This window comes from Helicoverpa armigera, chromosome 19 (assembly GCF_030705265.1).
Source record: "Helicoverpa armigera isolate CAAS_96S chromosome 19, ASM3070526v1, whole genome shotgun sequence".
Lineage (NCBI taxonomy): Eukaryota > Metazoa > Arthropoda > Insecta > Lepidoptera > Noctuidae > Helicoverpa > Helicoverpa armigera.
In genome coordinates, this window is record NC_087138.1 from 7,294,831 (window position 1) to 7,310,909 (window position 16,079).

General features: G+C 33.6%; 1 protein-coding gene across 1 annotated transcript in view; it reads left to right on the top strand.

Annotated features, from left to right (window-relative positions):
* The window catches only part of LOC110373262 (glutaredoxin domain-containing cysteine-rich protein CG31559), an 86,524-nt gene that overhangs the window by 32,388 nt on the left and 38,057 nt on the right, over positions 1-16,079 (top strand). Inside the window, exon 2 of the mRNA XM_021330478.3 lies at positions 8,153-9,771. Within this exon, the coding sequence (XP_021186153.3) occupies positions 8,323-9,771 (1,449 nt within the window). The 5' untranslated portion in view covers positions 8,153-8,322. The remainder of the gene's footprint in view (positions 1-8,152; positions 9,772-16,079) is intronic.

The window sequence follows — 16,079 nt, forward strand, 5'->3', positions numbered from 1 at the left end:
AGGAAAATTAGCTTCGCTGCTAATATGCGACTTTTACTGTTTTTGAATTAATTATCATTTAACGAGTTGTGATTTGAAATGAATTTCTCATTATGAATTGAAAAGTGCTAAATTAAAATTCATATTTCTTTTATTATTTTAATAAGTCGATGCTGTAAAGTCCAAGTATGTTACTTTTACTGTTTTTCAACGATTTGACGAATTGTGTTAATGAGACGAAATTGGTCATTATGTATTGAAAAGTAAGCTTTTTAATTACGGAAAATGTATTCAAAGTTATTAAAACTTAAAAAACAAAAGGCTCTATACTTAATGGTACTATTATATTACATTGAAATAAAAGAAAAATTAAATAAAATCTTTAACTTATGGCAGAAATCGAAGGTAGATTATAACGATTCGGTCTATAAATTTTTACACAACAACAATATTATAAGTAGTCGGATTCTATAACAAGAAAAACGTTGCCAATTACAGTATTTTTTGTTATACAATAAAACTCAATAGTGCCCTTTGGTTGCACCAATTCGTAGAAAAGGAAGCTACTTGTTTTTCTTTTGTCAATTATAGGCCCTAGCATTCCATAAGAGTTATAAATGCCTTCATTGATTTGTTGATTTTTTTCAGTACACATAATTACATTCAGTAGGTATATTTAGGGCCGAATATTCAAACATCAGTTCACTTCTATCTGAGGATAAATATAACGGTTTGGATTTTTTAAAATACATAATATCCTATCATTTAAACATCAAATATATTCTTCAGATAAAAGTTATCTGGTGATTAAAATCGGCCTATCAACCTGTAGATCCAGCGGGGCCCAGCAGGGCCAAGGCCTGCCGGGGCTGCGGGATTGTTTGAATACCGCGGCCTTGGAACATAAAAGAATACGACGGTTTAGTCAGGAAGAGTCTGACACTCCATCACCGCTGCTAACCCACAGCGGGAGGGGTTATTTGATATTTTTTTACGTCGTTAAAAAAAAGTCAACCTGTAGATATTTAAGTGGATGTTTTAAAAATGTTTAAGTTTAAAATATTTTTATAATATCATAGCTGTAAAAGTAGCATTGCTTGTATTTTCTCTGTAAAACGAGTTAGAAACGGTTCGTGGTTACAGTTAGAAGATTACTTGCAATATTCCACATTTAATGCATCTTGCACTTTTGATGTTATGGCCTGGCTTACATTTGTATTATTATTTTTTTACTTCTTTGTGACACTTTATATACTGTCTAACGGCTCTTTGTTTTTTTTTTTTTTTTTTTAAATTAAAATTGACCGCTTTGACCACGATTAAGAGAATTTAGAAATTGACTGGCTAAAGCCAAATATTGTTTCTTTTCATAAAAGCAAAACTTTTTTTTTCATAAAAACGCAGTGGTTTTTACTTGGTTTTTTTAAATAATTATTTGTGTAGAACCACCTGTTTCTATTATATTAACTATTACAACATATAAAACACATAATAATTACAAAAATATTCCTTAATCGCCGGATGCGTCGTCCGTTTGACAGTAAATTGGTCATTTTAGTTGATTTATTTCAAATATTTAAGACAAGTCGTGATGGTTATGATAATAACACCTTAATAGTTTGTAGGTAGCTGTGCATTTAGCAATCTGGTAAAGCTATAAACACGCCTTTATTTGTAATACTTAGTGATCTATAGAGTTTATAATATGATAATAATAATAATTCGGCCTCTATTCCGAAACCAGAAATAACATTGCAAGTTTACAATTCATGTTTTGGTATATAGAGGTAACTTTATAATACTAGAAACTTCCAAAAGCATACTTAAATAATAAAAATTAGTCCGCATCAATGTATTTCAATTACAAGTAATTTTGACCAACAAACTATTCTAATTGATGTATGAAAACCGAATTCATTAGGTACCCACTTTGTCCGCTATCACGTAATTTTTCAAAACATCCTGTACATGTCCAATCTAACAATTAAACACTACACAACACCTTGGTTTCCTTACAATCAATCGATTGTGAAAAACATTCAGTGTTGCCGTGACAACCGGTCATTGTGTATAATGACCACATATTTCTCAACACGCTGTATGTTCAAATGGAAATATCTCGGTGAGATGGCGTGTTTGTAGAACTGTCGTCAAGAAAGTTTTGAATATAGATCTACATACATATATGATAATTAGTCTAATGATACACTTAATTGATTTATTTTACTTTATTCAATTGATTTAATTTAAATAAATAAAAATGCTTACTAATAACGCCAAATCTGCCATTTTGACGGACTTTTACTAAAAGTAATTTTGCTGACTAAAAACATTCCTAAAGTATTGTTTCTTAAAATAAAAATAAATAACGCAATAAAACACTACAAATAATGTCACCGACAAACAGCAAAACAACTGTCATTTCAAGGACGCATAGAAATCATACTTTCACTGCTACATAGTCAGGTTATCAGAAAAATGGTTTCTCAAGGGAAACCGAGACTAACCAAGTACAATCATGTAGAAAGTACAAGAGTACCTAGACTGGACTATGTAATGTATGAGTAAAGCTTAAAAAATGCCATTGTAAGCAAATTATGGTTTTCAGTGTATTGCCCGAGGTGAATATGGTTCTTCGATGGTTCGTAATGTCGTTATAAGGCACTAGAAAGAAATTTCTTCTTCTTAAGGCTTCCCAAAAAGGAGGTTCTTATTTTTTAAGTTTGATTTTTTTTTATTAACTGAGATGGGATGAGACTAATGATGAACCATTTTTCCTTTCTATAATAATAATTATTAAGCGCCGTGAATGGTGCGAATGAATTAGGACGTTATAGAAAAAAAATAAGCTGCCGTCAGCTTAGACATAGATTTCTCATAAATCCGAATACTTAATTAATCTTAGGAAGCAACTACAGCCGAGGAGACCTGACGATAATACTTACATTATATATCATTCATAAGTTCGTATCACCCATAAAGGTCAACCCGTCAACTAGTAATGTGTAACTCACACTACCAGTAAAATACATGAAGCACAAAACAAGAGCACATCACAGCTGTTCCAATTTCAAAGTCTCATTTCCAGCCTTCATAACAGAGTTGTCAGTTACGGAACACGAGTCGAGCCTATCAAATTCCACTTGTTCAATCACTAGCGACTCGAAACTCGGACATCTGGCCAGTGAAAGTATAACCCGCCATATTTTGTCAACAAGAAACAGCCAATGGTAAAAGTTACGCAACGATAATTTTATTGTCCATAAGTAGTGCTTTATAATGATAGGATAGTGATGTAGCAGGTATTGGGTTTTAGGTTTGTTGGGTAAGTAATTTGTAGGTGTGATATTTTTTGTTGATAGTCATGTTGAAAGATATATTGTACGTGCAGGTAGGTACTAGAAAAAATACTTAAAACGAATAAAATAGAAAATTAAATTTTGTCTTTAAAAGAAAAAGAAACATATTTAAAGAATTGACAGAAATTAATTATATAATTTATTTTTTGTAATTTAATAAATAAATAAACTATACTTTTTTCATGAAAATTATTTTGTATAAGTAATACGAGTCGAAAATTTTTCGAAACCTTTGGAAATGCCTAAAAGTTATTGCTTCAATATTATGAGTGGAAAATAACGTAAATAGGCATAGTATGATGTGAGATTTTGTTTATGTCCGTTCGTCACACGGTCACACCCGTTTTACCTCATTTACCGTTTATTATAGAAAGTTAAAACCACAGCTCTTAGAAGCGAAAGAATTAACTGGTACTAAAGTAGGTTAAAATATTATGAGCTTTGTTAGAAATTTTATTGTTGTAAAGAACTTATAGCCGACATTGTTTCTTATACTTTATGTCAAAAAAATGCCACAAGGCATAATACTTTATAAAAAATGAATTAACGCTATGAAAAAGACAAGAAATGAATACAAAAATAAAGTTCCCCATTTTTCTCCGTTTGGAGACTCATTACTTACTCAATCTCTATTTTCTGTTAAGAATTTTCACCATCCTTTATTAAACCATTTTTTAATTCAATACTATCAAAAGATTACCTAATGAAAAACACTGTGTGACAATTGTTTAGATATCATAAACAATAAAATAAAATGGCGACTAAGCAGCATTGCTAACAATTTTATAGTTGTATCATTAAAAATCGGAAGCGATTAATAAATAAACTTTCACTTTCCTTATAATCAAGAAGAAATTTATCGTAAGTGACGTCATAAGCTCATGTTTATGTGATTCAGTTATATGTTATATCATCTCATTTAAGAATCTTCACGCTCAAAATCGGTTTAGTAATTTCGATCATTTCAATCTTATTAGGGTTCCGTACCCAAAGGGTAAAACGGGACCCTATTGTTTTCGCTCCTCTGTCCGTCCGTCTGTCACCAGGCTGTATCTCATGAACCGTGATAGTTAGAGAGTTGAAATTTACACAGATAATGTATATCTCTGTTGCCGCTATAACAACAAATACTGAAAACTAGGATAAAATAGATATTAGAATAAAATAAATATTATGCGAGGGCTCCCATACAACAAGCGTGATTTTTGCTCATTTTTGCTCTGGTACGGAACCCTTCGTGCGCAAGTCCGACTCGCACTTAGCCGGTTTTTAGAATTTACATAAGTAGGTATTTTATTCTTTGACGCGATCGTCCGAAGCGAAATTGACGATTTTCACTATTAAGTCTAATCTTTCGAGTATAATGTGGTGTTAAAGACCGATTAAGAATAATTATTCCCACTCTTCCATATACTTATCATATTATTAATATCCATTTATTGTATAAGCCAGTCTGTAACCTGAGTTCTATGCTTATTCACAAACTTATTTCGCCCGACGTTTAAGCATTGCCATTCAACGTGGCAATGCAGCCAGCCTTTTGGGTACCTACACTGCCGTGTGACAGCGATGAGGATCAATTTTTCGACACCATTTATTAGTTTTAAGTTTTCTTTTTTTATGTAAATATAAGTTAAGTTTATTTTAAAATATAATGTACAGATTTTGTGGTAAATTTACCACCCCTAGAAAATGTAACTAAATATCTTTCTAAAACTCCAAATCTAATTGATTTAGTAGGCTTGAGTTTCTTATAGATTTATAGATAGCAGATATTATCTCGTCACGACAAGCTTCGTAATATCTTACTTAATACTTCAGTTCGTTAAATAAAAACAATACAATAAAACTGCTTAATTCAATGATTTATCATCATCGTCAGCTGTGATCACTATCCGGAACAATATTTTGATTCATTACGTATACAGATATGAATTAATAGCATAGAGATTTTATTTGTCAGTTGCCGTTCGCTGTTATGTCACTCGCGTCCCGTGGGAACTACTGCCCTTATCGAAATAAAATATAGCCTAATATTATTTCTCTGTTGGAAAGCTACTTCCAAGAGAGAAATAATATTTGAAATCGGTTCAGTATTTTCAGTCTTTAAGGTACATTCAAAATGTATCCTCTTTAGTAAATTTGTGTAGTTTTCTTTGTGAAAGAAGTACAAGGAAGGAAAATAAGTCAATTCATAAATTAATAAAAAAAAGATAGTTGATATTGAATGAAAAAGACAGGTACACGAAGTACTAATTAGTAAAATGCATGCAAACAACACGTTAAAATTAGGAGCTAAGCGAGTGGAAAATTATAATTGTTCTTTGTTTTACTTTTAATAATTAAGCAATGTTATCGTAAGTTAATTATAGCTTGTCAACTGAAAATACTTCTATTATCCGGGAATTTATCAACACACACAACAGTCTGCCTCAATTATTAATTGATAAAATCTAGATAATTATTATTTTCTTACTTTATCAAATTATCACAAAATAGAAATAATATGCCTAAAATTTACACGCTACCACTGCTCTAAGCCGATTGCAATAGCTATAGCATTTGCCTAATAACATTAGTCTCAGTCGCTATGACAATACGCAATGGAAGCCAAAACAAATCGTTTGAAGCATAAATAATTCATTAGAAAACCTCAATTCTCGCGTATAATTTTGTGCGAATCGAAAGTATTATTTTTATATTTGTGCAATGATGAATGATCTGCTTAGTTCTGTTGAAATGGTTATTAAGACGTCTAACACCTGAAAGACAATTAAAATAAAGACTAGCTATATTTTTAAAGATTTGCTTTAAAAATATAGCTAGTCATAATTTCATGTATTATCAGTTAAAAAAACATTTCATCTTGTTTTGTATTTATTTGTTACATCTTCGCATTGAAGAGCCTGAATAAAACTACTGAATCGAAAAAAAATAAGTTTGAGTTCGGTATCAATACAATTCAGGACAAAATATGCTTTCCTTTTGCACCTCATTACTATTCAATCTTCACCCCGATAATCTTAGTTAGAATCGATTAAAATTAAAACCGACTGCAACTCTAATCGATTCTCGTCTTGTACATGCAAATCTGTCAGTTGATCTGGATATCAGACGTCTAGATTTACCGTATCATTTGTTTACGTGTAGACATGTGTGCGTGAGCTGTATACAGAGTGTTTGTTTTACAAGTGCAGTGACTTTGTTGCTTCTTTAGACGTTGTTAGAAGGTCAAGGTATGCAACTTGTTTGTTCAATAAAGACAATGAAAATAGACCATTTTTAATAAGGATAAAATTATGTCGATAGGGAAATACGGGTCCATCATATAAGGGTGATCCAGCTAAGAAATAGTATACCTATACCTAATCATCTATGTACCTAGCCTTTTTCCTATGTTGGGGTTGGCTTCCAGTCCTACAGCATGCAGTTTAGTACCAGTGTTCATAGAATACATGGCGCTTGGATACTATAGCATGAGTTACCATTCACATTATGATTTCATAGCAATATTTTCACCACCGGTAATTTACCACATTGGAGTGTATTATTCTTAGATACCAAGTTAGGAAAATTTTATAACGTCTAAGCGCATAATCCAAACTAATCTTTAAACACGTACGTATTCCTTATTAAGCCGTCTATAAAAATAGTTCAGTTACCTTTAATATTGTCATCGTTACCCATTGATGACAAAGGCAGTTACAATTAGATTAGCTGCAACTTTCTCTAAATAAAAATAAGATATCATTATTTATTTGTTTGTAATATCATCAAAGATTACGTAAATACAGTTGATATAATGCGATGGAAGTTTTTTGCCTATTTTTTTTGCTGTAGTGTTATTGTTTCACTGTTTCTACTGTGAAAAATTGATTATACAGATCGTCTTTTGTTTTACAATTATATACAATATACTATTATATAGTGCATAAAAAGTTGTGGTAGATTTTTTTTTCTTCGAACACCTTTAATCAAATAGAAGTTGCTTTAATTGTTTTTTTTTTATTATTAATTTACAATTAGTTATTGTTTATTTCTAGACTGATTAATAGTATATATTATGTGAATATTATTTGAATAGCAGTATACATTTTCAAGTAGTTGATAACTATCTATTGTAATAAAAATGGCCGGATAGATTTAGACCCATGCATGAGTTACCCAACTACAATAAATTTTCATTCAAAACAAAGATAGGCCAGGCAATTATGAGTTATAAAATAAGTCTTTCCGATTACGTAAAATATTTTCCTCCATATTCACTACACCTACTTAATAGTCTTATAATATGGGAAATTATTGGCAATTGGGTATCCATTACGAAAGTGTAAATAACTTAATGCGTAAGAGTCCACTGAATATTAGAAGAAAATATTACAAATCAATTTTCCCTTACATTTACAAAGTTATCTCCTACACTTAATAGCTAATGATGTTGAAAAGACAACCTTAATGTGTACATAATAAGGTCTAATGATCATGTTATAGAAAAGACACGTTTCAAATAATTGTAACACATTAGTTTGAATTGCTCCACATTTGCAAGTATCTTATGTAAGCCATTGCGTGGAGTACATTGAAAAATGTTTTCTTTAGTACTGTTGTAATTTGTCCTTGTGTACTAATTAACTACGTGACTTTTATAGGGCGACACTTTAATTTGCAGGTTATTTGTAGAACTAAAGTTGCACATTTTATTTTTATTTTTTTCGAGAAAAAGATTGATATTCCCATTATTCCTTGAATGCTTTTCAATGTGTATCTTTATGTATTTTGATATATATTCTAATTCAAGATTTCTTTCGTTCCAGGTGTAAATAAACAACGCGCAAAAAAACAGGCCACCTGAGCGGATTATTGACCCAGTCACGAACGGTCACCGGAACCATTATGCCTTATACATCCAACAGTATCTGAGCGGACCTGACCAGCATTGCGAACGGGAAGCACCGTTAATTATGCCAATTTATTAGCAAGCACAATGATGGAAGAAGTAACGCCTCGTCCCAGTGTCGAATACATCCCTCCTTTACCCCCGAAGGTGAAGCAAAGAGGATCGACCACTTATACACAAATAACAAGTGACGACGCCAGTATGAACACAAACGGGTTCACCGCCACCGACGTCCGGATGGACTCGCTAAGTTCGATGCACTCACTCGTCCTTAATTCTAAGACACCATCTGCAACGGTATTCGTTGCGGCGACCCAGTCAGACCGACCCGCGAGTACGCCTAGCACGGACGCTCTCAACGGCCCACACGTGGTCACTATCAGAATAAACACAGACGCAGATAAACCGAAAGCGCCAAAAATATCAAGTGTTCATCTCAAGAGTGACGTCGACTTCGAAAGTTTCAAGATTAACGACGTGTGCAAGAAAAACAACAGCTTAGTCAGATTAAATGTTGAAGAAAACAGACCGAAAATACTAGAAAACGAAGATCTTCTGAAGACAGATAAAGCGCCATACATATATTGCAATTCTTTCAACTCAATGACCAATATGGTTATGTCAAGCGGGCAGTGTTCCCCTAGTGACACACTGGACTCGGGAACCTGCAGCGACCTTGACGGCACTCCTCCACCTTTACCCAAAAAGAAAACCTCAAAAAGTAGTTCAATAAAGAAAGCTGTATCTGTAACGTTAATCAGCTCGAGAAACGGGAACAACCAAAGCGAAGTAGATTTTGAAGACAACGACTCGAATATATCATGCGATTCTCTGAATAGTAGTGAGCTAAACGTAAGCGTGCACGCCGATGAAAGTCATAGCGAATATAGTAAAAAAGAAAAGAAACAGAGTGCGGAATCACCCGACGCGCCGGAGACGGTCGCCAAAGCGAACAATAAAGACAGTAGCTTTCTACCGCAGGGTCTGCTGCAAGACATAAGAGACCGTTCAGCGAAACTAAATACGGTCGAAACTGAAAGCGAGGCGAAGCCCGAGCTGCACGAGGAAGCGAACCAGAATATTAATGAGGATGCTAATATTTCAAAAGAAAGCGCACAGCTCACATCGTTCCGTCTAGTTTCTCAGTTTAATAGCGAGTGCAAGAACACGACGGAGTCGCTGCCCGCGACCTTGTGCTCCAAAACGCCGCTGATTAGCGAGAGCACTTACGAGGAGCGAAAGCAACAGGACAAGATGAAACAAGAGCAACTGATTTACAGCAGCCATTACTTTGATACGGACAAATATTACGACTTCCATCTAAACGAAAAACAATTTGATGATGTGAAAAGTGTTAGTGTTGGTTCTAAAAGTGAGAGTGAAGTGTCTGAATTGGAATACTTTGCCGGTGTGAAGGATTATAAAAACGAGGAGATGCCATCGACGATAAAAAGTTCTAAAGGAACAATAAGGGGCGTGAAGAACCGCGTTCGGGCGGGCATCGCGACGTTTTTGCAAATACAGAACACGACAAAGGTAATTTTTCTGATTGTTATTTTTCTTTTGGATCATAGCCTGGTTGGTTTTTATGTCGCCGCCGCCTCGTTATACACGTACTGATTTTAGAGGTCGCAACTAAATGTATTCGAAAGTATTACACGCGAGCACGTATACTAGTTTATTAAAATGCTTATTTTTAAACGGCGTTCGTGAAAATGTTCGATATTGGGCCTTCATGGTTGATTGTCGCGAACAATGCAAGGGTGGGGGAACAAAATGGATAAACAATTGGCATTTTTAATTACCATTGAGAATTATGAACGGACGTTGCCTTGTCTTGGTCCAAAGGCTTTTGTACGACAACAATCGTCATTGTAAAGACGTCGTGTGATGTAATTGTTGGAAAACGTACTGAGATAGCTCATATCTAATTTGAAGACAATACAGCTTTTTCTTTGGATTAGCCGTTAAAATGTTGTAACAGACATAATTTATAGGCTTTTGCATCTATGTTATTCTTTTTTCTAGATTTTACGCATTTCTCAATACTACAAACAATCTTCCGTAGGTAATATAGCAATTTTGCAGATCTAAAATCTATGCTTGTATCACCGAACTTATCTCAAACAGGCAACTCATTTCACAGAAGTCTCTCACCACTTTCTTCCTACAAACCGTATCTGTTATCATCTAAACTGATTTCCACTGCAATTATAGCTTTAAGACCTTCCGCTTTTCAATCAGGTTTAATTAAGGCAAAACTGCCATTTCCTACAACGGAGGTCTCACGTCGGCTAAGTGTGTCGGAAGCTTGGAACACCAAGATTCTATTGAAAGCCTAGAAAGTGAGGAAAAATTGCTTATGATACTCATTGAAGATTCTATTGTTTATATGGGGGGTTTGTAAGATAGTGTTTTGTTTCTTGATGGCTTATGTAGTCTACTCGTTTTTTAAATGAGTTATATGGAGCTTGGATTTTCATTTTTTAAGACACCGCAGGCGGGGTAGGCCCCGGAAGAGATGGCGTCATGACCTGAACGCCTATTGTCGAGACTGGTGGGCTCGGTCGAAAGATCGAGAAGTGTGGAAGCAAGATAGGGAGGCCTTTGCCCAGCAGTGGGACATTATGGGTTCAAAATAATAATAAAGTAACAAATAAAAAAATCATGCTACCGGTTCAGCCTAAACCGTAAAAAAACTACATTAAAAACAAAAATAACAACGGAATTAGGTACAATACTAGTGACGAAAATTATTCAGCCGTAAAGGTGTTCGATTCGCTTTGTTAAGTTTGGGCTTGTTAACTTGACTTGTTAGTTATTTTTACACGGTTCCAATATCTCACGAGCAATTAACACCTAAAAATAGACTATATTACTTATTTTGTTGTAAATAGAATTAAATTATTAAGATGACGTCAGATACAAACAGAAAGGTACGGAAGAAGAACAAATTCAGGCAATATCGGAGGCATGATAGTATGATGTACCCCGGATTTTAATTCGGTAGAACTATAAAGAGGTTATTCGTCTAATTGATTTGTAAATAGCTCCATACTAAGTTAAACTGGAATTCATAGTGGCAACTTTATGCAGGAATGTGTTTTAACTTTGCTAATGAATTTATTAGTAACGTAATACCGGCCCTATACATTACAAAGTGGCCCTAAGAATACAAATATGATTATATAAGTAATATTATCAGTACCTACGTAAAATAAATAGTTATTTCTGAGTAATAATCCTCTCCGATCGTGTCAGTTTGTTTTCCCGTCGTTCTATGAGAGTGACTGAATAGTGAGTGTGTCTGCGCAAATGCGTGTGCACTATAATATGTCCTGCGTAGCTAGCTGGTCTCTGGTATTAAAACAATTTCTGAAATAGTATAAATATTGTATAGACATAAGTACTGTGAAGATGAAAAGTCTTCGAAGATTAACTGGTCTATTTCTGAAGTCATCCCAAAATGGCCATCGTCTAAACAGGCTTACTTTCTAGACTTCAAAAACAAGTTGTAGTAATTGCAAACCGACTTTTACGCTTAACTTATGGACACTAACTACAACTTCTTGACTTATGGACACTAAGTAACTGCAAATCGTGAACATTTCATTGAATATAGTGCAAACTATTCGTGGCACACTTGGCCTAGTTTTGACCTCTATTATCTGAAGTACTAGACTTAGCTGTTACTGAATTGTATTTTTTTCATAATGTAATAAAGTTTTTTCTTAGAATTCAATGACATTGTCCTAGATTTTCAACAGGTGTAGGCACCTCGACAGCTCATATGGTGATTTGCAATTCCTCAATATTCTAATTAATATATTTACATCCATTAACACATACAAACGTTTGATCCTGATTTTCAACATTTTTATCCCTAGAATGTTAACTGAGTATTTAGTAGAGACTATTATTATTATATATTACTCTATCAATAGAGATTTGGGTTTCTTGTATCCACGCGAACGCTACATTGTTTTTTTTTTTAATTATACGAGTAAACTACATATTACCATAATCAACACCATTAATAATTAACAATCACACATCAGTTTCGGCTCAGGCGAGACCTTTCAAACCGAGTGTAGGTCTGAAACTTCCTTATATCTACCTCCTTCCGCATGTTACAATTTTTAGCCTTGATTTAACATACATTCACTTGAATAAACTTGTTCTGTACTGTATGTTTGTTTTTAAATCAATCGGTAATTAGACGTAATAATGTTCTTTCATTAATGTGTTCACGATTTTTTGGGGTTGCTTTATAATTTAGAACCTTGCTAAGATGGTTTAATGTCCTATATAATCGTATCTTTGTTAATATGAAACTGGTAAAGTTAAATGGCATCATATAATTAAGGTGGGTTGCAATATCAAACTACAATGATAACCTGACCATAATCAGCCGTTCAATTAATAGGAAGTGTCTATAAGTTTCACTGGGATGAGAAACACCTAAGTTTTGACTTGTTTCCTATGTCTTATCATAATATTTATCAATAAAAAGCTTCCAAAATCGAAAGAGAGCCATAAGATTATTCCTCTACATTTCATTGTACATAGTAGACCTTCCAAGGATGCAAAAATGGAATTGGCGCCGCTAGTTCAGTAATTTCTTAAAAGTCCTTTTATTGACTATGATAATGACCAATAATAAAGCTACTATATTATTATAAACGGACTGACATTCCTTGATAAAAACCTTGACTTTTCGACCAGACTTTCAATCGAGAAGATTTTTTATTTGCATATTCATTCATTTTGTGTAGCTATACGTTGTCTGTGCTGCTTCGGTCTGCCGGTTTTCTGGTACTGTAGACAGACTAGATTATACTTTGGATACGGATGTTCTGATAATCTGATAGACAACTAGATTAAAATTGCAACAAAATATCATCATGACATATCATCATATTTACTAACAACAGAAACTAACAGAAAAATCTTCTACATTTCTAAATTATACATAACGATTTTATTTACTATGCCAATAAACTTACTCGATGAAAATCACTTCTAGTTTAATCCCGTGAATTCTGATTTCTATGTATTTGTCTTCTATGTAAAAACAAAATTCTAAAACAAAACACTGCTATTTGTGAACACAACAAATGTGTGCTCAATCGCGCACACATACAAACAATCACACATACATACTCATAACATAAATAGCATATATACTAGCACAACCAATCAAGCGAAACATAATCCGATACTACAAATAGACCATAACATATACATTGATAGTTTTAATTCGATAATTTTCCTTGCATACCTAATTACGATATAAACGGATCTGCCAAGTTTTTGTATCGAAAATGGACAATCTAGACTGTAATACTATGTTGCGGTTTGTAATGCAGTTCTTAAACAGTAGGATAATATTTTTAGTTTTTGGTTAAATAAGAATTCAATCACACTAAATGGTTTTATTATTTGGTAAGTTTTCTACCAGTAAGTATATAATAAACTTTATTTTCATGGAACTATAATAAACTTTTTTTTCATGGAAAATCATCAATTGACCCCTCCCGCTTGGGGTGCAACGTGAGAGAGTGTCAAACTCTTGCTGACTAAAACCCATCACTCTTGGTAACACTTCCGACTTGGAACAATCCCGCAGCCCATAATAAACTTATCTGAACTTAAGTTTTAGCTCATCCTACCTGGCCTGGCTTTTCGAATTCATAAATATCAAATAAGGTGAAGATAATTTAATTTCAATAGCCCTAAAACATCAATCAATCAATTTGCGAAGCAATCATCAGCTCTTCCAAGCAATCAATGCTTTCTTTCATCAATCAAATAGTTATGATTGTTAATACATAACAAAGGTACGTGTCAATTGCATAATTGAAAGAATATTGACGGATTGCATATTCGTAGATTGACAGAAAAAACACATGTCTCGTTGAGAAATATTGTTATGTAGGTATTATCTGCCTAGGCTTTTCCCAACTATTTGAACAGTCTAGCATGCAGCTGAATACCAGTGGTTTACATGAAGTTACTGAGATTCTGAGCTCCTAAACCCAGTTACAACAGGCAACACAATACACTTTGTCAAGACTTTCAGGCTTTTGTCTACCCGTAACGACTACTAAAAGCATGTAGGATATTTAGCTATATTAAAAGGCATACAAATATTGACTTCAAATAAAAGTTAGATTATCGAACAACACAGATATTTACACACGATATTAGACGCTTCAATAAGGCTGAGTTTCAACCAAATCCACTTCAAAACATTCGTCAATTATTCTATAAAAAAAAACCTAAAACCCCAAAATAAATACCCAAGTGAAACTACTGAAACATTACCTCGGCGTGCGCGCACCGTATCATCTAATTACATGCGCGCGCGCGTGTTTTTACACGGCATACGAAGATTTGATTATACGGCTGTGGTCGCTTCCTGCGATGTGATCGTGATCGCGGTCGACTCGATTCTTTTGCGACTAATCGATCTGTCGATTGGTATTCGATTAATTGTTTAGGTGTAAGTGATGCTTGTTAGAAATTATAGTTTGTTGTTTTAATGAACGGTGTCTCAACTTGATTAAAAGGTTGAGTGGTTTAAAATAAATTTTCAATTTAACGTCGTTTTCTCAAACGGTCTTAATAGAGTGATAATATAACATGAGCATAGCAAATATTGTTTTAAGGAAAAACATGGATTGTGACAATAATTTTATTCTAGAGATGATCGCATTAAAAAAAACTGAATGTGCTAGAGTTAGTTACACTAACATTGTTACAATTTAAACTGAATCAAAAAACCTCGAAATTTCAGAGATTGTTTTATTTTAAATAGCATGATTGTTTTTAATTTATAACATAACTTTCACAGATGATCGAAATCGAGCGATATTCATGATTTACTTTCACCAAATAAATGTGTATAATGATGAATATTTCTATCTCTCAGAAAAGTCTTTGATGTAGGTTTGTGGTATAAACGTGTTTTCAACTGTTTTGTGATCAAAACCATTGGTTCTTGCGGTTTTTAGATTCCTTAAGATTAAGGTTGTCAAGAGAAATATGAAGGTATTTACCATGCTTAGAAAAGTCATAAAAAATAATCTTAAAAAGAATGTCTTGTTGTTACCTATAGAAAAATCTGGAACGTTTTTTATTGAACGCGCTCTCAGCTGTTTCCTTCCTGTATGAGTTTCATTTTACAAAAGCCTATCAAGGAAGGCTACACAAATTTTATCTGGGTGCTCGAAGACGTTTCCTCAAGACGCAAGGAAAATCGCTGGAAAATAATGCAACATATTACCTACTTGTGTACTTTATCACTTGAGTCTCTGTATCGAATTATATGGGACCTATCCTACTCAAAAAAAGTCATACAGGTACATACAGTCGGATAAAAATGTGAGTACGACAACCTTAAACAAACAAAATGATAATATCAAAACAGCATAGATATAAGTAACAGTAGATTGCAATACCGACGCCTATTACGTGCGGTTGTAAATCACACCAAATCAAAACTCTGCTGTTGATTTGTTTATTATAAAAGCTTATGGTGAAGCCACAAAAATACATGGGTAACGTTTTGCTGTGCAGATCATTTTTATGTGGTCAATTGACATAGACTAGCATGTTTTATGTCTTTATTTCAAATTTTATAAAGGTACATATATGACCTATGGATGAGGTTTACTTGAAAATAAATAACAGATTTCTAAAATTTCCTATCTTTACCTGGAACTACTTCCCGCACCCGGATATAAGTAGCGTATACCTCTGTTCTTTCTTAGGTTTTAGACTAGAGTACTACATTTAAATCGGTTTAGTAGTTTAATCATGTCAGCGGACCAAAATGACGG